Source organism: Schistocerca piceifrons, chromosome 3, assembly GCF_021461385.2.
Source record: "Schistocerca piceifrons isolate TAMUIC-IGC-003096 chromosome 3, iqSchPice1.1, whole genome shotgun sequence".
NCBI lineage: Eukaryota > Metazoa > Arthropoda > Insecta > Orthoptera > Acrididae > Schistocerca > Schistocerca piceifrons.
In genome coordinates this window covers 735,544,129-735,570,167 of record NC_060140.1, presented here as the reverse complement: position 1 = coordinate 735,570,167, position 26,039 = coordinate 735,544,129, and the positions used below count along the sequence as shown (strand labels likewise).

At 43.3% G+C, this 26,039-nt stretch overlaps 2 protein-coding genes across 2 annotated transcripts in view; both read right to left on the bottom strand.

Annotated features, from left to right (window-relative positions):
• The window catches only part of LOC124789021 (UDP-glycosyltransferase UGT5-like), a 21,461-nt gene extending 4,385 nt beyond the window's left edge, over positions 1–17,076 (bottom strand). The window contains exon 1 of the mRNA XM_047256308.1: positions 16,993–17,076. Coding sequence (XP_047112264.1) covers positions 16,993–17,076 — 84 coding nt within the window. The remainder of the gene's footprint in view (positions 1–16,992) is intronic.
• The window catches only part of LOC124787815 (UDP-glycosyltransferase UGT4-like), a 21,419-nt gene continuing 12,380 nt past the window's right edge, over positions 17,001–26,039 (bottom strand). Inside the window, exons 2-3 of the mRNA XM_047254746.1 lie at positions 17,552–17,733; positions 17,001–17,452 (exon numbers count right to left, since the gene is read on the bottom strand). Coding sequence (XP_047110702.1) covers positions 17,203–17,452; positions 17,552–17,733 — 432 coding nt within the window. The 3' untranslated portion in view covers positions 17,001–17,202. The remainder of the gene's footprint in view (positions 17,453–17,551; positions 17,734–26,039) is intronic.

The following is a 26,039-nucleotide window of genomic DNA, read 5'->3' as shown; positions in this document are numbered from 1 at the left end:
ACACCACATGTGCATAACTGGGGAGAGGACGGCCAATGATCTCTTCAGTGTGGATGCACACCAGGCCCGAACTCGTATGGAAATCGGCGAAATGCCGCGAGTGACGATAATGGGCGAGTGGCGCTACATTCGAAGTGTATGGAAAGGTTGAGAATTGAAGTCTGACGGTACGCATGGTTGAGTAGTTCTTGCAGCGGTGATGACCACTGCTCCACACGGCGCAGTGTGCCGCGCGGGATTAGCCGAGCGGTCTCAGGCGCTGCAGTCATGGACTGTGCAGCTGGTCCCGGAGGAGGTTCGAGTCCTCCCTCGGGCATGGGTGTGTGTGTTTGTCCTTAGGGTAATTTAGGTTAAATAGTGTGTAAGCTTAGGGACTGATGACCTTAGCAGTTAAGTCCCATAAGATTACACACACATTTAAAAAAATGTTGTGAACCGAAAATACCCTACGAATGATAAAAAGTACGCAATACATTTGGCAGATTCGCCCATGTGTCAGCAATGCGGCGTGCTGGATACGGGCGACCATCGGCTGGTTAGCGGCGAGGCATTGGCTGTCTGGACTCTCGCAAGGAAGATAATAGCGTTCATGCGGCGCACTATCTATACAGTAGTCTCTTCTGTCATAGTATTTTTTCCAGAGGAAACGTATTTTCCGCGTCATAAGACGAACGCAGTGGCGTGGATCACAGGTATGACGGTCCATTACATCTATAGAGACACACGTCTGAACGTACTGAACGTACTGGATTACTGGCAATACTTGCAAGATGGACACACAAAACTGTTACGGCTACAAAAGTACAAGGATTGGTATGCCAATTTCGTAGTAACGGTTTTTGCGGACCCGCCATATACTTGGGGCGTGCCGGGTGCGCAAAGATGAGCGGCGGTGCTGTCGTTGTGGAACCGACCAAGTGAAGTGATCAGCTAAGGACTACTATGCGAGTATGCGACCTAGGAAAAACTAACGCTTACACAGTTAGCAATGGGATGTACTTCAAATTTTGTTTTCATATCTATAAATGCTTTTCTTTAGGGTGCCGGAGGTGGCCCCACTTTGACTTTGTTGTGATTTCATGCTGCATGGTAGGACGACAGCGAGGTTCCTTCCAGGACAGTTATAATGTGTTAGGGCGTACGATGTTTATTTTGTGAATAATAAAGGTTTCTGTTTCTCCTACCTTCCTTAAAAAAACTAAAAAAAAAAGAAAAAGTGGTCAACGCATCTGCCTAGTAACCAAGAAGACCCGTGTCCGAATCCCGGCCTGCCACAATTTTTCAAACCTTCCCCATTTAAATCAAATAAATGTTTTTAATTTTTTCGTGTCTTACTTTCACGTAACTTACGCGTTGCTATCACAGCACTCCAGGAAAGTTGTTTCGAAGCATGGGTGGTATGTGTTTCACACTGAACCGGAGTTTGGAGTGATATCTCATGGCAATGATGGGAGCACAGTGTGATGTAAGTAACACGTTTACGAATAGTGGAAATACTGTATACCAAACATGGCTGTATGTTTGTGTGAGTGATTCAGTATGTATCGGAGACGGTCTATGATGGTACAAATAAAAAAATGGAAAATACACCCATGATCTATATGTTTAGCAAGCTGAGTCATCTGCTGCGCTGATGGAAGAACGTACTGTATGTACACGAAGTAAAGTTGCTGAAGTAGTTTTTCGGGAAACATCTTGCGTGTAACATAAAAAATGAGACCCCTATATTTGGGTTGAGCATGTGGTTTCGCTATGCAACGGTTCTCAAACGATTGCAGGCTAACTATTGGTTAAAATATTTGATTCTTTCAAACTGTAACACTCACATCACGGCCTGAGGATGAGGTGTTTATCTTTTAGTTGTTGGCCGTATTTATTACGATACTTCAAGGTCGACTAAATCGCAGCCCATTCTTGGAAGAATTTACAGTAAATTAACAATATGAATTGCGGTTGCTATTCTGAGGGAAGCGGAGATTAGCAGTCTGAAACTGTCATCATATTTCGAAATGCATCCTTCAATTGCCTGTAGAAGTATTTCGGAACCTTGTGTATTCATCCTCAAGAAATTTCCGAATTCCACTCAAGGAGATAGTGTCAAATCACGTCCTCGCCAATTGAGCTTCGTTTACGAGTCTTCTTTATAATTTGAAAGTGTCCAAACAACTATGTTTCGCCCCAGCATGCAGGTATTGTAACCGTCACCATAGGGTCAGGAGGTCAGTGAGGTGGTAACGTCATAGGCCGAGCTCCGAGGTATCGAAATTGCGGGAAGCTATGAAACAGGCTGCGCAAGGACGACTGGAAGTAAACTTGTTGCCACCAGATCAGCGCCTGGAGAGACTATGAAAAAGCACTACTACCCGAATTAAAGTTGGTCTTGGAGCATACCATAAAAACTTGCCTTTCTATTCTTAACCCAGCCACTGCTGAAGCGAGGATAGATTGAACAAAGGTGCTCATTTCATTTTCCGTTCCTGTAGCATGGAAGCAGGCATGGTTCCAATGTTACATAGTCCATCCATATCCTGTCATGTGGTGGATGCTGAAGACGATTGTCAGGGTAAGGGTGCAGCAGTTGCTACTGATTGCAGAGGACAAGAGCAGGCAGGCGGAAATTGAAGCAGAATTACAGATGTGTTGCAGGAGTGAAGTTACATTTTGTCCAACTAAGGTAGTGGGTGAGGGTCAGCACTCCTGCAAAGTTACAGCTAGGTCAGAAATGGAAAAGGATTGCAACTGTTGTACTTCTAGCAGGTTGTGGCACATTTGTTATACTCAACCTGTGGCAAAGTGATAGTAGTAGTCAGTTGCTATGGACAGAAGAAGGTTATACCAGCAAAAAGTCTAAAGCTACAAGGAAGTCGATTCCTAATAAATAGGACAACATGAAAAATAGTAGAGCCTGCTTTCTGTCTGCCTGCCACAATTTCGGGAATAACCTATCTGGGCTTTTCGCAGCCTCTGTTGCATTGGCCAGAGGATTCTATGGAAGTCTTAGCACTAGGAATCTATGTTGAACCAGTTCATAGACAGCTCGTTAACGAGCAGGAGGACCGAATTCTGTGAAGACGTTGACGCTGCATGTGGATCAGCACAAGGAGAACCAGTACAGCAGAGAAACAATCTTGATATTTGTTATACCAAGTATGGCAGCACCACTTACTCTGACAAGTGTAGTCCTTGTTTACATGTACAAGGAGTGAAACACAAGACAAAGTTCTGACCCAGCCACTGTTCACATCCCAGTGGATTGGATTCCCAGAGCCTAAAAGGCAGTAACAGGAATTATAACTGTAAATTCAGGTAAGCTAAAAATGAACTAACGTAGTGTACGAAAAGTAGTGCGTAAGTAAACGTAGTAGTAGAGCAGTCTTGAGTAAAGAGTGGACTAAAGTTGACTGGACCAATCGCCAGGGAACGTATCACCCTTGTTTGCATATGGATAATGTGGTTTAAAGGAACCTGAGGGACTGGTCTTGTTAAAGAGAAGGTAACGTATTGCACCGACTATATTTGGTCACATACGCAACAAGTAGAGGTGATTTGCAGTAACACCAGCCCAGGCAGGCACAGTCTTTATACTTCACGAAATAGAACACAGCTGTTCCAAAAGCGGGAGATGGGCCGGCCTCAGGGCGTGTGGGAACGAACAGGTGAACAGCAGTACCTAAGTGGAAGAGGCTGGAAGCCTTTTCACGCCAATGGCCGCCAAAATGTTTAGTATATGTTCCACAAAACATAGCAAAGCCCAAAAATGTGAAGCTTGGAAGCATATAAATACCTAGCTGTTATACACTACAGCTCCTTCTATTAATACTGCAGCTCTGTTGCCATTTGGCCATGACACTTTGGCACCATATGAAATGCTGTATGTGAAATGCAGCTCGACTCTGCATCAGGGCAGTCTATGCTGAAACCACAGACCAGAAGCCATCATCACACCAGGCCAGCGGCCAGCACTGGCCTGGGAAGCAGCTAGCCAGCCATCAGTGGGGGCCATTACGTCACCTGCCTACTGCCTGCTTGACAGTGGAGCGTAAGTGAGACGCATCACAACACAAGCAGCCACAGCTAGCCGAGACGGCCCTGACCAGAAATTACTGCTGGCAGAGGCAACTACGTCACGAGCCACTGCCCAGACAGTGTTCTGCTCTGTCAGCATTGCAGGGGTGCTATAAAGCCGCTTTCTGTATTGTGCCGTGTCATGGAGCCATAATAAATCAATTTACAATGTGAGGCTGTTGGGTTCACACTGTACGGTGCCCCCCCCCCCTCCCCCCTGCATCCCAAAGCCATCTGCTATTACGTTATCTTAAAATATTCTGGTTTGATGTGATTTAAATTAAACTTGTTGCGACATTCTTAATGGTTTGTAAAAGTGCTCTGTATAACTTTTGAGCTGCTGTTAGACCAGATGAAAGTACCTGCATTGTGGGCGGTCTACATTCAAAGGGTGCATCCATTTCTCTACTTCTTTCTCATTGGCAACGACATTTTTTTGTGAATGAATCACTATTACTGGTGTCAGTCGTTGTGTAGAACACTGTTCTAGCTTCACACTGCAAGTAATCCATCCAGCTAGAAATGTGAACAGCTGAGGAACAAGATGCCTGTGTCACCAGTGAGCAGTGAGGTGCCATCAGCGAAGCTGCAGCATAAACGGACTACTATTCTTGCCAAAATATTGTCAAGTACATCATGTATGATATTCTCCATAGCTGTTGTAATGCCTCCAAATACGCAATGGGAAACTTTTCCGGCAAACAGTTCTGTCCGCCAGAATCGTTCATTGTTCATTGGATATTCGGCAATGAGGCTTTCTATCATCTTCAGGTGATTGTTCAGGATGTGCTGGTGCACTGGGGCCTCTTATGGTATCTTCATGACTAGAGACTCTCCTTGCGAAAACACAGCACAGAATCATTGACTAGAGTCAGCAGAACGCTAGCGAAATGTCTGAGTTTAGCTGTTATTTTCAGTTATTGCAAGGAGTAGCGTAAGCAATGTAACGAGTTTACATAAATAAGCAGAAAGACCCATTGTTATTCGATTTCACGATTCGTAGTTAATTACTGGATAGAGCAGAGTTGTATATCTATTAAATGTCCAGTGCATAGATCAAGTTTCAGCCTCTAGTTGGTTCCACAGATTGGTTGTAGGGGGAAATTAAAAAATACGAGATGGAGGCTGGTCAGAAATTCAAAATAAGCCAATTGTCTTACGTATAAAATGGCAGGAAATTCAAAACTTGGCGGGAAATAAAAATAGGCTAATTTCCGATGTTTAAGGTGGCAAGAAGTTTAAAAGTTGGTGTGAAATTTAAAAATCAAGGTGGTAGGAATTGCTAAATCAAAAAAAAAAAAAAAAATAGAAATGAAAAAAAATCGATGATGGCAGCGGTAGAAATTCTAAAAGAGAGTTAGGACTGCAGACTAAGTCTGTGGGCGGTTCAAATGGCTCTGAGCACTATAGGACTTAACATCTATGGTCATCAGTCCCCTAGAACTTAGAACTACTTAAACCTAACCAACCTAAGGACATCACACAACACCCAGTCATCACGAGGCAGAGAAAATCCCTGACCCTGCCGGAAATCGAACCCGGGAACCCGGGCGCGGTAAGTCTGTGGGGAACAAGGACAGAAGAGTAGCTGGAATTAGGATTTATCAACTTGAGAAGAAAACGGGTGGGGGCGACAGGGAAGGGGAAAAGGAGGAGGCGTGGTATGGGGAGAGGGTGAGAAGGGAGCACTTTCTTTACATAATATTCTGCAAAACGTCAAAACTGAGAAATAATATCAATGGTGATTTATGTCCCCTGCTGCCTGTCTTCGCCAACAGGTGGCTGCACGGGTGAAACAATCACAGTGCAATTGTTGTATCATAATGCGAGGCATAGGATGGGGTGGACACAGAGCTGGCAGATGGCTGTATGTTAGCGCAGAGTTTGTTGTCTGGGAGAGGAAGAGGATTCGAATTTCTTTGGGAGAGGACCCCAAAGGATGTGCAGATGAAGGGTAGGCAGGATGTATAGATAGATGTGCGGCAGTACACTAGAATTGAAAAGGAATGAGGCACAATATACTTGTTGGATTAAAATTTACAGATGGTGTAGGTTATTTGGAGGTACTCAAAATGAGTGATAGGGGGAGGGAAGTTGATGAATTGGTAAACGATCCCTGTGGGGAAAAGTAAGCAGATGTGGAAAGCAAAGCAGAAAGCATGGCTTTCAAGGATCTGGAGGGACTTAGAGAACTTAGGTTGGATGAATATCTATGCAAAATTTGCATAGGAAAGAATGGGGGAGATCAGGGATATGTATGTGTAAAGAACAGTGGAGGGGTGAAGTCCCATGTCCGGCCAGTTAGTCCATTGTGGGTTCTCCATTGGAAGGTTAGTAGGTGAGATTTCCATATTAGTTACCAGTCGAAGGTTAGTCCAAGGTATTTTAGTGTGTTTGTTAGCTGGATGGGATGGTCATAAACAGTGGAGTAGAAGTCGAGGAGATAAAATCTGTGGATGACGTGTCCATTGATTGATGAGAATCAGGAGGCATTGTTGGGGTTTCTAGAGCATAGGACAGAGAGCGAAGAAAGCAGGGTCATTAAGATACTGAAGGAGGTGGACGGGGGGAGGCGATTTGGCCATATCAGCAGTGTGTAAGACGTAAAGAAGAGAGGAGAGAATGGAATCTTGGGGGACTTCTGCAGCGGGGTGAAAGATACAGGAATTGGTGTTGTTAACAATGACATAGGATGGGTGATTGGAGAGGAAGGCTGCAATAAGGCGGACATAGTTGACTGGAAATGCATAGATCTGGAGTTTGAAAAGGAGACCGGAGTACCATATACGGTCATATGCTTTCTCTCGGTCAAAGGAAACAAAAAACGACAGATTTACAGTTGTTGAAATCTTGGAATAGGAGATTGGTGAGGTTCAGGAGCTGATCGTCAGCAGAGAAGGAACGATCGAATCTGTTACTTTCATTAGAAGCTATATACCATTCGTTATGGAATATTAAAATGCATTTAAAACGTACTCTCCATAAAAAGTTAAAAAGAAACGTTTGCTTTTACAATTTAATTAAAGAATTAATATTACACAGTAGTCGACATAAGTTTTTCTTTACATAATATTCTGCAAAACGTCAAAACTGAGAAATAATATCAATGGTGATTTATGTCCCCTGCTGCCTGTCTTCGCCAACAGGTGGCTGCACGGGTGAAACAATCACAGTGCAATTGTTGTATCATAATGCGAGGCATAGCATAGGCTCAAATTAATTTTTAACACATGTACGTTGCTGAATAAAACTTTTTAATATAAAAAGATTTTACTACCAGGACCGCAATTTACATTGTACAATTAAAACGTGATGACTACTTTCATTTGCATGCACCGACCATATTCAGACGGTTCAGTTGAAGATGCATTGGAACACCTAACCGTTAACAACAGCCATGTAATGACATGCAATCGTATATGGGGCAACAAGACTGGGACAATACGCTATTAACTGATTCAGTGCGAGCCAGGTTGTAAGCCATAATCTCGCAAACTGCAGGTAAGAAAGTTGCATAGGTAAAAATTGGCCTTTTTCCTTCTTTGTTACTTGCATCTTGCGAGATTATGGTTGACTACTTGGCTCGCTCACGATGATGCTTTTAACAGCATACTGTCCTAGTCTTGTTGACCTATAACACGAATGAATGTCACTGCATGACTGTTGCAAACGATGGTGCTTTTCAGGGCAAATTCAACTCGTTCTTGCTATTTGAACGACCTGAAGATGGTTGTCGTACGCAGGTGAAACTAGTCATCACGATTGAATCGCAGTAAAAGCTTTTTATATTATTATTTTTATTCAGTAAAGTATGTTAAGACTGTTGTCTCCTTCCTGACAATGTCAGGTTTCGCTACCGTCTATATTGTTTGTCAAATATTACAATATTCTAAATTATCTGCAAAAAAAGCATCACCAATTAAAAAAAGCTGCCATTTTTATATCGAATATCACAGTTTTTACATCAAGTACCATGATGATATTTTACACACACATTCGTCAAACTGGTGCCTGAAGCATAACAGTGTAATTCTAAATTAAGCGCCTCAGTGTTATTTTCACGTCTAAAAACAACAGGTCACTGACATTCCAAATTAGACGTAGACGATCGTAACCAACATGACCAATCTTGTATCTTCTGAAAATGGCACGGTAAAATATTAAGCAAGAACCCAAAAACATCACTGTCGACTCTGAAGTTGTGTCAATGTTACTTCAATGCCTAAACACATGTGGTTTAAGAAAAACCTGAGAAATGTGCTGGATCCCAATGGACTCGTATTACTAGCAGTCGAGATGACAGGCATCTTATCCGCATGGCTGTAATGGATCGTGCAGGCACGTCTCCATCCCTGAGTCAACACATGGGGATGTTTGCAAGGCAACAAGCATTGCATGAACAGTTCGACGACGTTTGCAGCAGCATGGACTATCAGCTCGGACACCATGGCTGTAGTTACCCTTGACGCTACATCACAGACAGGAGCGCCTGCGATGGTGTACTCAACGACGAACCTGGGTGCACGAATGGCAAAACGTCATTTTTTCAGATGAATCCAGGTTCTGTTTACAGCATCATGATGGTCGCATCCGTCTTTGGCGAGATCGCAGTGAACGCACATTGGAAGCGTGTATTCGTCATCGCCATACTGACGTATCGCCCGGCGTGATGGTTAAGGGTGCCATTGGCTACACGTCTCGGTCACCTCTTATTCGTATTGACGGCACTTTGAACAGTAGACTTTACATTTCAGATGTGTTACGACCCGTGGCTCTACCCTTCATTCGATCCCTGTGAAACCCTACATTTCAGCGGGATAATGTACGACTGCATGTTACAGGTCCTGTACGGGCCTTTCTGGATACAGAAAATGTTCGACTGCTGCCCTGGCCAGCACATTTTCCAGATCTCTCACCAATTGAAAACGTCTGGTCAATGGTGGCCGAGCAACTGGCTCGTCACAATACGCCAGTCATTACTCTTGATGAACTGTGGTATCGTGTTGAAGCTGCATGGGCACCTGTACCTGTGCACGCCATCCAAGCTGTGTTTGACTCAATGCCCAGGCGTATCAAGGCCGTTATTACTGCCAGAGGTGGTCGTTCGGGGTACTGATTTCTCAGGATCTATGCACCCAAACTGCGTGAAATGTAATCACATGTCAGTTCTAGTGTAATATATTTGTCCAATGAACACCCGTTTATCATCTGCATTTCTTCTTGGTGTAGAAATTTTAATGGTCAGTAGTGTAGATCAGAAGCAAATACAAAAATTTCTGTATTATTTAGTTATTTTTAGAACACTGAAGACATCATATAATTCTTATCTGGTACAAACTATCTTTTATGACTAACTTTGAATATCAAAGGGCTATATTCTCTTTTAAGGTTTTGTATCTCAAAAGGAAAACCAGACCCTTATAGGAGCACTTCGTTGTCCATCTGTCTGTCTGTCCACCAGTTAAATCTTTCTCTCATGGACAGACCGAGGTATCAAATTGGAATTTTTCTAGGTGTGCACTCTCTTGGAGGCGTAAAAGGTTAAAGCTACTAAGTTATGTCAATCAAAACAGAGGCCATTTATGTCACATATTTTGATACAAATTCACTCTTGAAAACCTATGGACGAGCTATGTATATACATAGTTCTGTTTATATGGAATCCTCACTGTTCGAGTCCTACTCACATACGAACAGACGTAGACAATTTCACAGATTTTTCACATTCAAGTTCCCATAATCGTAGCTTATATAGTTTCATAATCGGAAAATGTTTTTCACACACATATATTGATCAAAATATTGTAGAACTTTTGTAATCTCAGTATGGAGACGTGAAAACTCTACCTGAGTAAAGCAATGTAGACCACCTAGATAGTTTTAGCATTTAAGGGGTTTGGCTTTAAAACGGGAATTATTCCACAGGACAATCTTTTACAGCTGCACATGCACAGGGGCGCTTTCAACTGAAACTACACATGGACTCGCAAACAGATGTAAGATGGATTGGCAATGTTCTCAAAACGTTAAGGAAACTATCCTTGTAATTTTTTCAAGGTCATAATAAATTTTTCAAACCTCACATGTTCTTTACACATCAGTGAGCTCAGAGAAATGGACTGTGGTGTCAGAATGTGTCCCTTCTGCAATGCAACTTTCTTTTTACATGTATCCCCTTCAGATCAGAAAGAAGTTGTTTCTCACAGTGCAGTGTCACACTGTGGGCTATGTGTGGTCAAGTCCACCTAAAATACGAGGCCTGCACCTCTTTTTCGTTCATAAATTCAACAACAGCAGGTATTAAATCAAACGTTTCGAGAGACAGTGCTCTCATCATCAGATTGTAAAACTTATATCATAACATTAAAAGGCTGAAAAGTCTACAAGTGCAGTAGCGGCGTTCATAAAATAAAATAAAATAAAAGCGCATTGGACTAAAAACACCTTTGGACTACAAGTCTCCTTACATTACAATCGACGACTTCTGTCAGCGGCCGTCCCATCTCACGCCGCACACTACACCAGGCTAATCTGCTGTGGGTTCCATTGGTATCAAGTTGACGCTAATACATAAGTACTGGTAGCCAGTGTGAAACCCTACCAGATAGGAGAAATAGAGTAGGGAAAAAAATAAAAATAAAAAACGGCAGCACGTTTCGCAACGTACAAATGCGGATGCTGCAAGAGAAATGTGCAATGTGGAGTAGTTTACATTTGAAATTTCCAAGGACTCATAACCTACGATGAGTCGATCTACATATTATGTATGTTAAAAATGGCACTGATGGTGAATGTAGCTCATACAGATTTTTAAGGATAATCACACTACCCACTCTCTAATCGCGCTTGGGAGAGGATACGGGGTAAATAGTAAAGGAACCCAACGGCCCCTCTGCCATGTGCCGTAAGGAGGCCTGCAGAGTGTTGAGGTGAACCAAGGTGTAATGTTGCTGAGAGTGGGACGACGTTAACTTTGTCCTTGTCGATACCCCACTGGAGGATACATAGACTGCTGCTATGAATAGGGAGGTCTTGTGTACAAGATGGCGTATGTGGCTGATATAAAAATCAATCAATCGAGCATCTTCTCTTCCTTCCTGTAACTTGTTCAGTTCACTAGTTTTTCGACATATTCTGACTGTGTTGGGTTGATTTGGGGGGAAGAGACCAAACAGCGAGGTCATCGGTCTCATCGGATTAGGGAAGGTTGGGGAAGGTAGTCGACCGTGCCCTGTCATAGGAACCATCACGGCATCTGCCTTAAGCGATTTAGGGAAACCACGGAAAACCTAAAAAATCAGGATGGCCGGAGGCGGGATTGAGTCATCGTCCCCCCAAATGCGAGTCAAGTGTGCAAACCGCGTCGCTCGGTCATTTTCTGGCACCGTGTCTTCTGATAATTCTTTCAGAGTACAAATATAGATCATGTCGTAAGCTACGGGATGATCGCAGAAGCCTCGATCGAACTCATGTTCTTTCGAAATGTTTTCACAAGTGGGATCATACTTGATCTCAATGGCAGCAGAGAATTTTTCTGAATGCTAAGTCGCCATTAATGTATCTACTGAGGTCGAGGGCGCTTCGTCAAATGATTAATTCCGGAAATATCTCATCCTGTTCGGCAACTGAATAATTCCGATAAAACTGCTGCCTCTTCACCGATCAGTATTCATCCGTTGATTCGCTGCCGTCCATTTTTCTTTACTGTTGATGTTGCTAATTGCAGCTGCTAGTATCCATGCCCAGGAAATGTCTGGGCACAGTTCTGGTAATCGTCTAAGCGACGCCCCTGTCTCTCCGACTACATACAAATTTCTCGGTGGGCGGCATACGCAGTCAAATGAGAACGTTCCAAATACAAAGTAATGAAAATTACTATAAGATCAAATACTGAGTTTCTGTCGTTCTTGAAATGAAACCCATTATAACAGCGTAATAACACTGAACTGAAACGTGCAAAATGTTATTAATTTGGTGCCATTTAATACGAAACCGATGTTAAAAGTTTCTATATTCCTCTACAGATTTTCGTCACACGATCTGTAACGTTGTGGCCATACAAGTGCTTTCAATACTTAGAATGTCGTAATGAGGTGGTCGTGTTTTGACGCTTTTGTAGCACATTCAAGAGAGCTGTGTTGTGATGGACTTCTTGCTGCCAATCTACTATTAACAAACGTGTATGGCGTTGTCTTGTAACTCTACTGATAATGCAGTAACTTCTTCTACACTACTAAACTCCTGATTTCTTAAAGAATCGAATCCCTTTTTATAAATCAGCTTTAAACGTCTAATTTCTTTACAAATAAGTTAATTTGTTAAATATTTCACGCTAAAAACGTAAGCGAAGAAAAGTTTACAAAAGGTTGGAAATCATATTTGAATTTTGTAGAAAATCGCTACAGTGTTCTCATTATGAAATACTGGATGTGTATAGTGTGGGTAATTTTCTCTCCACTTTAAACCCCCGATTCTCTGTAGAATATATCTCTCGTATATAAAACATCTTCAAACGTGCATGTAAACGAGAAAAAGTTTAGAAAAGGTTTGAAATTATAAGTATCTTGGAAGTCGCTAGTAGCTTGTCAAACGCTGGAAAAATATATGTAGTTTGGTAATTTGTGCTCCATTTTAAGCAAAAGCTGATCTTCAATCATCTCAGTGTTTACGGTGCCGTATCTTCTGAACCATGTGTTGTAGAAACGCAATAATATTGCATGTACATTCCGCAGTGTATGTGGATACTGTGTGCATCGTCTGTTGCAAAGACAGTTGGTAGTAAAGAAGTAATAAAACTAAAACGTCATGCAGGATGCTGTAGTTTTACTGCATGAGCAGCAAAAATTTGGTAAGAGATAAACTGATTTCTTTCATTTTATGAGGGGGCTGTCACCTAAGAGGTGCTGAAGAGGTTGCCTGCCCGCAGGTGTTAGAGCAGCCGAGAGGCACACCTCAGCTGAATGACTGTCGAAGTCTCTGACAGGTACATTGTAAAGTGCACAACAAAGTTGCGTGGGTGTCACCAAAGGTGTTGTCGAACTGGGAGCTTTTGGAGGGACGCTGAACCGTTTTATTCTCGCACAGGTCAAAAATTGCACCCGTCCATGATCAAGCCACAGAAAAGCGCGAAACAGGACTGAACAAGCATAAACATGCTTTGCTGATTCGGAACGCATTCAAGTTTCGTCGAATGGTTTGGAACGGTCCCTAGTGAATCAACCCCGTATATCAGAACAAAGAGGGTACATCACTACACTCGAAAGGGGTCGGAATATGTTCAGTGGAGTAGCAACCCCACAATGTCAGTGTGATTGAATCGTCTGGAGCAAGTGAGATGTCAGCAGTGTCGAACGTGCTCACTCAGGAATGTCGTCCTGTTTTTCATCACACTGTGGAATGTCATTTTCGACAGCGAAACGTGTAGAAGTCAACGAGACAAGTGAATGGGTCGCTTCATGGACGGCCTTTATGCCACCTCCTGAGGCCTTTTCGTGTCGATTCTCAGTAACGGTGTGTCTGGAATGTTTTTCTAGGCCCCCCATAAGAAAACCGCGTGATTTCAAAGATGTCCTCCATCGCAAAGGCATTAAAAGAAAGGGTGAAAGGTGGGTCGAAGGGGATGTGACGACCTTCCCAACTTGTGACACGTCTGTAGTAGCGTTGGGCAGAATTGTGGTGAAATTTGATGCCAGTGTGACATCATTGAACCACCTTACACGTCACATGAACTTCTGAGCTGTGACCTTTTTTTTCACTTGTATCCATAACTTGCTGTTTGAGGCGTCGCCAAGGCCGAGGGTGACGTTACAGGGCGCCACGATCGTGCACCATTACAGAGGAAGGCTGTAGGCACCTTATGTGTCGCAATGGGAGAAAATTACGTGCTTTCAAAAAAGTGATACCTTTTCTGCATATTGTGAATTGGGTAATTTACGTGTGGTGAGTTACGCTGCCCCAAATGTATACACAGTTTGTAACTGTTATACTTGTCATACTATGTTAAATCTTTAACATAAGATTATATCTCTTAACTAGTAGATTATGACAACTCTGTTAGGCGGCCTCTTCCTAAACACTTCTTAACACCTCCCGAATTTTCCATTGGAGAACAACTGCTGATCCCTGATTACAAACTTTCGAAACACGCACCCTCAGACCACCTCCTCCCTAAAGGGCACAGTTCGCTCCCTACGCCCTACCAGGACAACCGTCCGACTCCACCATTTCCTGAGCTGCCAACAGTTACACGAAATTATTTTTACACGCAGGCCTTTAGGCTAATCAGCCACCAGACAAATAGGCAAGTAGACACTTTTACTAGCCAGTCCCTGTTGAGGCTCAGGGTACTTCTGCAAAGTGCTGTTGCCTGCCGATACTTTCAGTAGTCTGGCTCCGTGGGCTTTCCGTCTGTCGTGTTTCCGACCTTTATTTTTGGGAGCCGCAGCTACCGTAGGACTTCCGAGCAACCAGTTTTGCATCGTGCGTTTTCCGATTAGAACCGCCCTCACTAGTGGTTTACGCCAGTCGTCCACCAGCAGCGGATAAAAGTTTAGATTTCCTCGCAAATATGCGAAATTATGAAAACTCAAAGACTGAATTGTGTAAAGCAAGAAGGAAAGCTACTACAACGACCCAGAACTCTGGTACTAGTTCGGAGATTTAACAGAGCGCAGACATTTTGAAACAGACTGAAGGTAACAGTTTTTTCAAAACTGACTTTGGGTCGGCTCGTGACAAAATACTCCCGGTGAAGAAGCGGAGAAAATCTCGTGTGAATATGGAATTGTTCTTATGGACAGAGCATTTGACAGTTGTTCGAAACGGCTCAAACAACTGTACACCACATACGTTGACATCGGAAGCACAGACAAAGAGAGGATTTCCTGTTTCATTTGCTTTGCTTCCAGAGCAAAGTCAGAAGAAATATGAAGGACTTTTTCTGAACTGAAAATTGAGATGCCTGGGAGGTCACCGAAAACTGGCTACAATTAAAAGTATAAGAACTGTGTTCACCGAAACATCTCTTCGCGGTTGGACTTTCGCTTCAGCAAATATCTGTGGAAGGAAATACAAAAACGGGAATTAACGTAGAAATATAGGGATAGAGAAGAAGTCAGATAGTTCTACCGCATGTCCGCTGCAGTGACACATCCTCCACCAAACATTGATGATGGTTGGTTGATTGGTTCGGGGGAGGAGACCAGTCAGCGAGGTCATCGGCCCCATCGGATTAGGTAAGGATGGGGAAGGAAATCGGTCCTTCTCTTTCAAAGGAACCGGCATTTGCCTGAAGTGATTTAGGAAAATCACAGAAACCCTAAATCACAGTGATGATGAAGCGTCGACGGTGATAACGGAGGATAATCTTAGTACCGACCGAAATGGAAGGAAAATGTTTGCAAACCGATTGAAATGTGGAAAGTTTTTAACAAATGCTGTAGAAGGTTGACAAAGGAGACTAAACTATTCAATAAAGTTTTTCTGAATTTGTGACCGCATTGTCAATATATAAAATTACCGATGTTTCGGTCCATGTTGCAAGTGACCTTCTTCAGGGTGTTTTTGTTTACTGTGGGTCACTTGCAAGAGGGATCGAAACGTCGGTAGTTTTGTATATTGACAATGTGGTCACAAAACCCAGAAAAGTTGTATTGAATGTGACAATGGCCGAGGAAGCCTACGTTTATATGAGACTAAACTGCTCAGTAAATCAAAAAAATCCATACAAAATACTTTCTGATTCGCTAAACAATGAAGCAGTAAATGCTATATTTGAGATTTAAAAAGGTTCTATTGGTATGCCTCATCAAAAAAACGCACACAGATCTTGACAAATTGTTAAAACGCCTAAGAAGAGTATATAACAACTCGAGAGATTTCAGATAATGTCCAAAATCTCTCGCTCCCTTACAAAAAGCTGAGTAAAAAAAATTCATCAAATAAGATGTTTGACAATTTGGTGCATTAATGTTATAGAAACAAAAGAAAAAAGAAAATAAAATAAAATAGCTAGTTTTAAGCCTGGATGAATTGTGAAGGATTGTTGTTATTACAAAATGGTCGATAAAGCTTCCCTCAGGATGCGGTTTCTTTTGACGCTCGGAAGACCAAGCGGAAACACCGCGTTAACGTTACGGGTCGCAAAGCCTACGTTCGGAAAGCCCACGACACAAATAGTCTGTTGCCAAAGGGTATTAAGAGACGCCAGCCATCCGGTGGAAACCGTTTGCCTTTAAAATACAGCCAGATCAAGATAGATCACCTCACGTCATCCGAATGAGGGTAACATCGGCCTTTGGCTCCAGGCTGGAGGATAGTCACAGTTCAGCAGACAGCGGAAACGATGCGTTACATAATCCGTGATCCAATGTGCTGGTACGAGAAGCTGCAATATGAGGTGCAACTGAAAATGTATCTGGATTTCTTCTCTCAGAACCATGGTGAAGCGAGCGCGGGACAGGGTGAGAGGGTTGATCAGTGCTTTTCGTCTGATGGAGGAAATATACGGAAGCAAGTGGACTGCTGGCATGGTGAGTGGTGCTTGATAAATGGTGAAAAGGGTGGCCGACCAAAGAGAGACGCTCTTAGGGAATTTGATCCTTTTTTACCTATTTCCGTGATTTCTTGTAGAATGCATACCATATATCATTACCCAAAAACGAGAGCCGACCGATGAATTTAAGTTTCATCTCCGGGATTTGTGACCCAAAAAATCGTGAAGAAAACACATATCAGTCACGATAACACTCAGTTTTTCTAAATTCGAAGAATTGTGCACTGTGCAATCATCATGAAGACTGTCCTTTTGCGTGCATTGAATAAATACTCGCCGGAATCGTGCTGTGCGGGGAAACCTTCTACAGTAATATTATATAATGTAAAACAACTGCCTTTAATGAATTAAATTACATGGGATGTACTACTTACCAGAGGAAGTGGCTTCCGTTGTTTCTCTAGATGCAGCCCCGTCAGCTCAATGATATTAGGCAGCAGCGGTCGCGGATAGTTCATACTGAAATGATTATTTACGAGGAGGAGGCTGAAATTCCTTTCAGTTTCGTGCACAGACGGATGACCAGGACCAAAATACTTCGTTTGCATCTTCTCTTGAGTTGGAAGTATTTGACAGTTCCATGCCTAATGAAGGCGTGTTATTACGTAGGCATTGTATAGTCTTTCCCAGAAGGACATGTGGTCGGTGTGGCCCGCCATGAAATCAGGGGAATAGGCGGGGTTGTTGGGATTCCCAAAAGATGAGAGTACTGGAGATGGTGCGCTCAGAGATACGAAGCCTATCATTGGTGGGGATCCCAGTTGGTGAATCAGACCGTAGTAGCACTGGTACACCAACCTTTCCAGGATAACAACGTCGAAAGACGGCTGGGACCTGCAAAATAAAATTAAGAGTCACAGTCTTTCCAAAGCTGCTTTTATTCTGAAATTATGAAATTGCTTATATTTAGTGCCATAGGAACATCATCCCTACCGAATGAAAGCCTGGACCTGTGGGGACTCTATCTGCATTTGACACATTTTTTCTCCTGCACCAGGCCACATTTTGATCATTTCGACTGGGCTGTCGTCTGACATTGACACAAAATCAAACGCTGACCTCACGTAGTCGTATGAGTTTGACAGGTCTATTTCTGTGTAATTCTGGATATTTTTCTACGGAAAAAGCGAGAAAAAGAAAATACATGTAAGACATATGTGTCTTGGGAATACATCTCATTGACTTATACTTGAGTGGGAAAACAATATTTGGTTTTAAAATTTATGTAGGAAACATATTCATTACATTAAAAAGAGAATATCTGGATGTTGTGTATGTTGTGGTCTTTGGTCTGACAGTTGGTTTGATGCAGTCCTTCCCTCAAGTCTAATCAGAGGATATCTCTTAAACTACTGCAATCTACATTCTTTTGAACGTACTTACTGTATCCGGTCTTAGTCTGCTGCTACGGCTTTTATCCCAACACCTCTGTCCGCTACAAAATTAACTATTCGTTGACGTCTCATGGTGTTTTCTGTGCATTGCCGCATTTCTTTCTGCCACACTACATCCAGCAACTCTTCATGAGTTATCAGATCTACCCATGTAATCCCAAGCATTTGTAGCCCCACATTTGAAACTCTCTGTCTTGGCGCGCATTGTCTACGTTTCACTTTCATATAAGGCTACACGCAAGGGAATTACTTACAGAAACTACTCTTAAATGTATGTTCCATGGTATTCTCTTTTTCCGTAAAGTTTTTTAGTCTGCAATTTATATCCTCATTATTTCTAACACAGTGTTTCTTTCTTCAAATATGAACACTCGTCTATTACTTCCAGTATTTCACTATCTAATATTACGCCCTCAGCGTCACTTTATTTAATTCAAGTACATTTCATTATTCTTGTTTTCTCTTTTCAAGACAGTGTCCGTGCCATTAAACTTATCGTCCACGTACTTGTCTGTCTAAAAATTCTTATTCCTTCTCACTGAACATGAATTTCATTTACTCGTATAAATTTCTCATTGGTTTCTTCCCCAGTCGGCTCATTGTACAGACGAATAACATGAGGAATAGGCTATAACCCTTTCTCACCTCTCTTCTCGACAACTGCTTTGCTTTCTTGACCTTTCACTCTTAGAACTACAGTTTGGTTTCTGTACTAAGTTGTATATAATATTTAACTACCTGTATTTTATCCATGCTGCCTTCAGAATATCAACAGTGAATGGCAGTTAACAATATGGAAAGCTTCCTATAAATCTAGCAACGCTTAATTGTATGTATCGTATTTTTGCCAAGCAGCGACGAGGATATACCACCAGTGGACAACATTATGGAGGTAGGCGGCGTAGTACTGACACAGAGCCTTGCAGCAATGGAGAACACCAGAAGGTGTGACATAGATAGGCAAAACTTTTGCTGTCTCGACCGCTTTAAACAAGTGTGTATTACGGTCGGGAAAACAATTACTATTCTGTATATACAAAAAAAAAACAACACACAACACAAACACCGTCCGAACTGGCCTCAGAAGGCGTAACGTTTCCGACCGACCGTGTGTCATCCTCAGCCCTTTGGTGTCACATGATGCTGATATGGAGAGGCATGTGATTAGCGCACGGCTCTCCAGGCCGTTGTTAGTTTTCGTGACCGGTGTGGCTACTTCTCAACCAAGTAGCTCCGCAATTGGCCTCAGAAGGGCTGAGTGCACCCCGCTTGCCAACAGCACTCGGCGGATCCGGATGGTGGCCCATCCAAGCGCTAGCGGGAACCAATGTTACCACTGCGACAAGGTCGTTGGTATTCTGTATATACACTGAGGTGGCAATTGTCATGGGGTACCTCCTAATACCGTGTCGGACCTCCTTTTGCCCAGTGTAGTGCAGCAACTCGACGTGGCATTGACTTAATAAGTCTTTGGAAATCCCTTGCAGAAATATTGAGCCATGCTGCCTCTATAGTTGTCCATAGTCGCGACAGTGTTGTCTTCGCCGGATTTTGTGCACAAACTACCCTCTCGATTACGTCCCATAAATATTTGATGGGATTCATGTCGGGCAATCTGGATGGCCAGATCATTCGCTCGAATTGTCCAGCATGTTCTCAAACCAGCCGCGAACCGTTGTGGCCCGATGACATGGTGCACTGTCATTCATTAAAATTCCATCGTTGAATGGCTACAAATGGTCTCCAAGTAGCCTAACACAGCCATTTTCAGTCAGTGATCTGTTCACTTGGACTACAAGACACAATCCACTCCACGTAAACACAGCCCACACCATTATGGGACCACTACCAACTTGCACAGTGCCAAGTTGACAACTTCGGTCCTTGTCTTCGTGGGGCCTACGCCACACTCGAACCCAACCATCGGCTCTTACCAGCTGAATTCGGGACTCATCTAACCAGACCACGGTTGTCTCGTCGTCTAGGGTCCAACCGATATGTTCGCGAGGCCAAGAGAGGCGGTGCAGGCGATGCTGTGCTGTTAGCAAAGGCTCTGGCGTCGGTCGTCTTCTGTCATAGCCAGTTAATGCCAGTTTTCGCCGCACTGTCCTAACGGATACGTTCGTCGTACGTCCCATATTGATTTCTGCGGTTATGTCATCCAGTGTTGCTTGTCGTTCAATAATGAGAACTCTCCGTAAGCACTGCTCTTCTCGGTTGTTAAGTGATTTCCGTCGACCACTGCGTTTTCTGTGGCGAGGGTAATGCTAGAAATGTGGTAATCTCAGCATACTCTTGACATTACCATTCCGCGTTCAGTGTCTTTTAATTCCCGTCTTGTGGCGATGATCACGTCGGAAACCTTTTTACAGAACCACCTAACTACAAATGACAGTTCCGCCAATGCACTGCCCTCTTGTATCTTGTGTATGCGGTACTACCGCCCTCTGGATATATGCGTATCGCTGTCCCATGGTTTTTCTCACCTTAGCGTAAAGCACTCCTTTAGTCGCTATTGTAGTATTGTGTTGATTACGTCGCTGTGCACTTGGATACTACTGGGACTATTTGCACTTCGCTTACAACGGACTAGGCCTCCATTCTGAAATTTTTCAACTTACATATTCCTGAATGAAGTCGCATATCCTGTCTTGTGCCATTTGTCAGAGTGTCCCAAACCAGTTGTCCGCAGTTCGTGGTCGTGCGGTAGCCTTCTCGCTTCCCGCGCCCGGGTTCCCGGGTTCGATTCCCGGCGGGGTCAGGGATTTTCTCTGCCTCGTGATGACTGGTTGTTGTGTGATGTCCTTAGGTTAGTTATGTTTAAGTAGTTCTAAGTTCTAGAGGACTGATGAACATAGATGTTAAGTCCCATAGTGCTCAGAGCCATTTTGAACCAAACCAGTTGGAACTTTACTCTGATAAAGGAGTAGCATGAATCGTCTGCTCAGCGTGTACAAAATAATTTGTATTTGTATCCATTGCAATACAAAAGTGTAATCGTCCTTTTAAAGGTTATTGGAATAGCATAGGGAAGATCTCATCCATATCTTGTACAATATGAAATATCAGCTGTCTGTTATCTATGGTATTCAAGCCTGATAAAGGTAAAAAGTTGCTAGTACATCTTATTTCTTTCATTTACCCTTGTTCTCCACAAAAAAATCATTCAGCGAAGAGCACTCATTGCAACAACAGGTTGCTACGTAGTGCTCTCAGCCTAGAAGGTGAGATAAAATTAGAAACATTTCGCTGTCCCAAGTTATAGTAAACAAACAAACAAAAATACAAATAATAAGTGTTCATAATCACAATTTTCTCATGGCAAATGGATCATTAAAATCTTGTTCTTGTTGTAGACTTCAGTCCGAAGGCTGGTTTGATGCAGCTCTCCAACCTGCTCTATCGTGTGCAGGTCTGCTCATTTCTGAATAACTGCTGCAACCAACATCCTTTTGAACCTGCCTGCTGTACTACTCTCCTGGTCTCCCTCCGCAATTTTCATCCACCACACTTCCCTCCAATACTAAATTGACAATCATTTATGTCTCAGAAGGTTTCTATCATCTAATCCCTTCTTCTTGTAAAATTATCCCACAAATTTCTTTTCCCCCTAATTCTATTCAATAGCTCCGCATTATTTACACAGTCAACCTATATAATCTTTGGCGTTCTTCACTAGCACCAAATTTCGAAAGCTTATATTCTCTTCATGTCTGAACTGCCTATCGTCCACATTTCACTTGTGCACAAGGCCACAGTCTGAACAAATGCCTTCAGGAAACACTTCCTAACACTTAAAGTTGTGTTCGGTATTAAGAAATTTCTCTTTTCCATGTACACTTTTCTTGCCATATCAAGTCTACGTTTAATATCCTCTCTACTCTTGCCATCATCAGTTATTTTACAGCCCAAACAACGAAACTCATCTACTGTTTTGAATGTCTCATTTCCAAATCTAATTCCCTCGGCATCGCCTGATTTATTTCGAATATTTTCCATTACCCTTGTTTTGCTTTTGTTAATCCTTATTTTTTATCGACTTTCAAGGCACTGTCCATTGTTTTGAACTGCACTTTTAAGTCCTTTGCTACCTGTGACACAATTGCAATGTCTCAAAGTTTTAATTTTTTGTTCCCGAAATTTAACTCCTTCTCCTAATACTGATAAATCAGCAGGGTAACAGAATTGCTTGTAAAAGACAAGTCCCGGTACAGGACTCAGAATTTTTCTATTACGTCGTTTCACTATAGAGTTTTAAGTGATATTCCCTTCAACATGAGATGGCTTGATGACGATGCCAGCAAATATCAACTATTTGTCCTCGTGTTATGTGGCAGATTTTCCCAATAAAGTAACATGTAACATGTTTATTAATGCCATGTGTATATTTGATTAGTAGGTCATGTTAAATCTTTAATGCCGCATCAAAACTGCAACTACAATTATAAGCACTGTCAAATATTGCAACCTCCATTCATTCTTTTCCTCTTGGTACGGTGCTGCAGTCTTGTGATTAGATAGCCTTGAAGCTTTTAGTTGGCTCGTGAAGGGAATGATTCACTAGTGGAAATGGCTGTTTTCTGTTGAAAGCCAGTCTCCAGGCAGGTATAGTGCAGAGTTGAACGGTCTTCAGCCCAGCCCTTTGGAGATATGGAGCGAGGACGGATTTGGCGCCACAAACTTTGATTGTGCACGAAGCAAAAAAATCCGTTTTGCAAAAAATCAAATTTGCAAGCCCTTGTCCACTTATTAATTGATTCAGGGTATCAAGCATTTTGATGTCTGTGATTCTTCAATTTCTCCAGGCGTATTTTATGACGAAATAAATCTCGGGTGAACAGCCTCGTATGAGTGTGCATAGGACACAATATTTCGGCAATCGACCGCGTTGCCATCATCAGGTACGCTGATGTACTATACATCAGCACACCTGATGATGGCAACGTGGTCGATTGCCGAAATATTGTGTCCTATGCAGACTCATACCAGGCTGTTCACCCGAGATTTATTTCATCATTTTGATGTCTTTTGCAACAAATCAAACTGTTATTCAGACCGTTACTTTCCTTTCATAGTCTGATGGCTCTAATTATTAATATTTCTGTTTGAGGTGTAGTACCTGTGGTGTCACCGCCAGACACCACACTTGCTAGGTGGTAGCTTAAATCGGCCGCGGTCCATGTAGTACATGTCGGACCCGCGTGTCGCCACTGTGATCGCAGACCTAGCGCCACCACCTAGGCAGGTCTCGTGATACGAGAGTGGACTCGCCCCAGTTGTACGAGAACCAAGCTACCGCCCAGTTGTACGCGAACCTAGCTATCGCCCAGTTGTACGCGAACCTAGCTATCGCCCAGTTGTATGAAGCCTTTCTCTCTCATTAGCCGAGAGACAGAATAGCCATCAGCTAAGTTAATGGCAACGAACTAGCAAGGAGCCATTTGTATCAGTGCCTATAGCTTACGAGTATTCAAGAGAGATGTATTCCAAGGAATAAAGAAAAGATAAGTAAAAAGCATCTACATACTTTCTTCTTATTCATTCATAAGTTCTCATGTTCCAGACTTCACGCCCGTCTGCATTATGCTGTGCGTGCACTATCGGCCACAGCGTTAGTCTAGCCTTCCTTTTCAGCATTCAACTCCACGGTGTCGGTCCAGCTACCGACACTACAATTATTGGCAACGAGATAAAGAGTTTGTATTACTTCGTTTGTAACATTGAAGACGTTTTAAAGTGTTTTCTGCTTGCTTACATTTACTTGTGTCATGGCTTCGCCACATTCTCCAGATGTACTGTCCGAATTTTATCGCTTGCAGAATCAGCAGACGCAGGCGTTACTGGATGCCCTTGGACAGCTCGTCCAGGGTCAACGTACCATTCAAACCGATGCGGCCGCCGCCGCTTCTTCGCTACCGCTGCCACTGAACGCTGTTGCACCTCCCTTTCGACCATACGTGGCAGCCGATGAGACCTGGCAAGAGTGGTCTCGTCAGTTCGCCTTTCACATGGCTGCCTACAGAATTCAAGGTAATGAGCGGCAGCCGTTTTTGCTTTCTTGTGTCGGTGTGTCCACATACCGTGTGATAGTGAAATTGTTTCCCCGACGCGACGTAGCAACTCTGTCATACGAGGAAATTTTGTCTGCATTAGATGCCTATTTCAAAGAAACAGTTAATGTGGTTGCAAAACGGTATACGTTCTTTCGTACAAAACGTACGGCCGGTCAAACTAATAGGGAGTGGGTAGCAACATTGCAAGGACTTACTAGGGACTGTGCCTTTGAATGTGACTGTGGTCTTTCTTATTCAGATACAATGGTGCGTGATGCAATTGCACAGAACGTTTCTGATGTTCGCATACGGGAGCAAATTTTGAAACTAGTTCATCCCTCCCTTCAACAAGTGATAGACATATTGGATAGACAGGACACACTTGACTGTGCTCAGGAATCTTTTGAAACTTCGCCAGCCGTGTGTAACATTAACCGGCCCGCTGGACGCGCTCCGCGGCCCGGTAACGGGCCTCGCGCACGGACACACAGCGACCGCCGCGTGCTACGCCAGGTGTGCCGCGCCAGCCCACAAATGCCGTGAAATCATGCCCGCGGTGTGCTACTAGACATTCGCGTGAACATTGTCCGTCACGCCAAGCTATTTGCTTTTTCTGCAATAAGAACGGACATGTTCAAAGTGTTTGCCAGAAAAAGCTCAGATCAGACAATCACAATCATTCCAGGCCCTTTGCTTCGCGCCGGAATCGAACCAAGGACACTCAGGCTCGTGGACCTTCGCCTATGGACATTCATGTCGTTAATTCCACTTCGTCCAGTGACACTTTCTCTAACCGTAACTGTGATCGTCCCACAAAAACTGTGCGTCGACGTCGCCGGAAATCACGTCAATTAGCAAGTGATTCTGTACCAGTGTCTGTTCCAATTGCACAAAACAGTCGCTCTTGTCGTCAGCAGGACAATAAACTTTTTGTGGACTTAGACTTTGAAGGCCAAGTGATACCATTCCAGCTCGATACCGGAGCTGCGGTTTCATTGCTCAATCACGACACGTACAAACAACTGGGCAAACCTCCGTTGCGTTCCGCAAATGTTAAGCTAACTACATATTCAGGACAGAAAATTCCTGTGTTAGGACGGTGCAGCCTTCTTGCAACATACAAGGGACAAACAAAACTTGTGTCATTTTACGTTCTTCGTTCTTCTTCTGCAGTGAACTTGTTTGGGCTAGACTTGTTTCAGTTGTTTAACATGTCTCTTGTAAATCAGGTCCTCTCAGTGAATCAGACTGTGCCTACAGACAGTGTTTCCCGGCTGTGTGACGAATTTGCAGACGTTTTTGCACCGGGCTTAGGTTGCGCTAAAACCTATGAAGCACATTTAGAACTGAAGGTAAACGCGCAACCGAAATTTTTCAGGGCGCGCAATGTTCCCCACGCATTGCGTGATGAGGTCGCAAGAACGTTACACGATGCAGAATCACAAGGTGTGAGTGAATGTGCGCACTGCCTCTTCTCTTTCAGCTCCGCTTCATCGCGTACGCCGTACAGGTGTTCCGTTCGTCTGGACGACGGAATGCGAACGCGCCTTTCGCCAGTTGAAATCGGCGTTGCTATCTAATACTTGCCTTACGCCATTCGATCCCCAGAAACCCCTTTTGTTGATGGTAGATGCATCAGATTTCGGGATCGGTGCTGTACTTGCGCACAAAGTTGGCTCCCATGATCGCCCTATTGCCTTTGCGTCCAAATTGCTGTCGTCTGCGCAAAGAAATTATTCACAGATAGAGAAAGAAGCTTTGGCTCTCGTGTTTGGTGTTACTAAGTTCCATGATTTCTTGTATGGTCGTCACTTTACCATCATCACAGACCACAAACCTTTGACATCGCTTTTTCATCCGACCAAGCCTGTACCTCCACGTACAGCGCAGAAATTCATTCGCTGGTCTATTTTCCTCTCGCAGTACCGCTACGATATCTTGTATCGGTCCACTGCTAAGCACGGAAACGCCGAT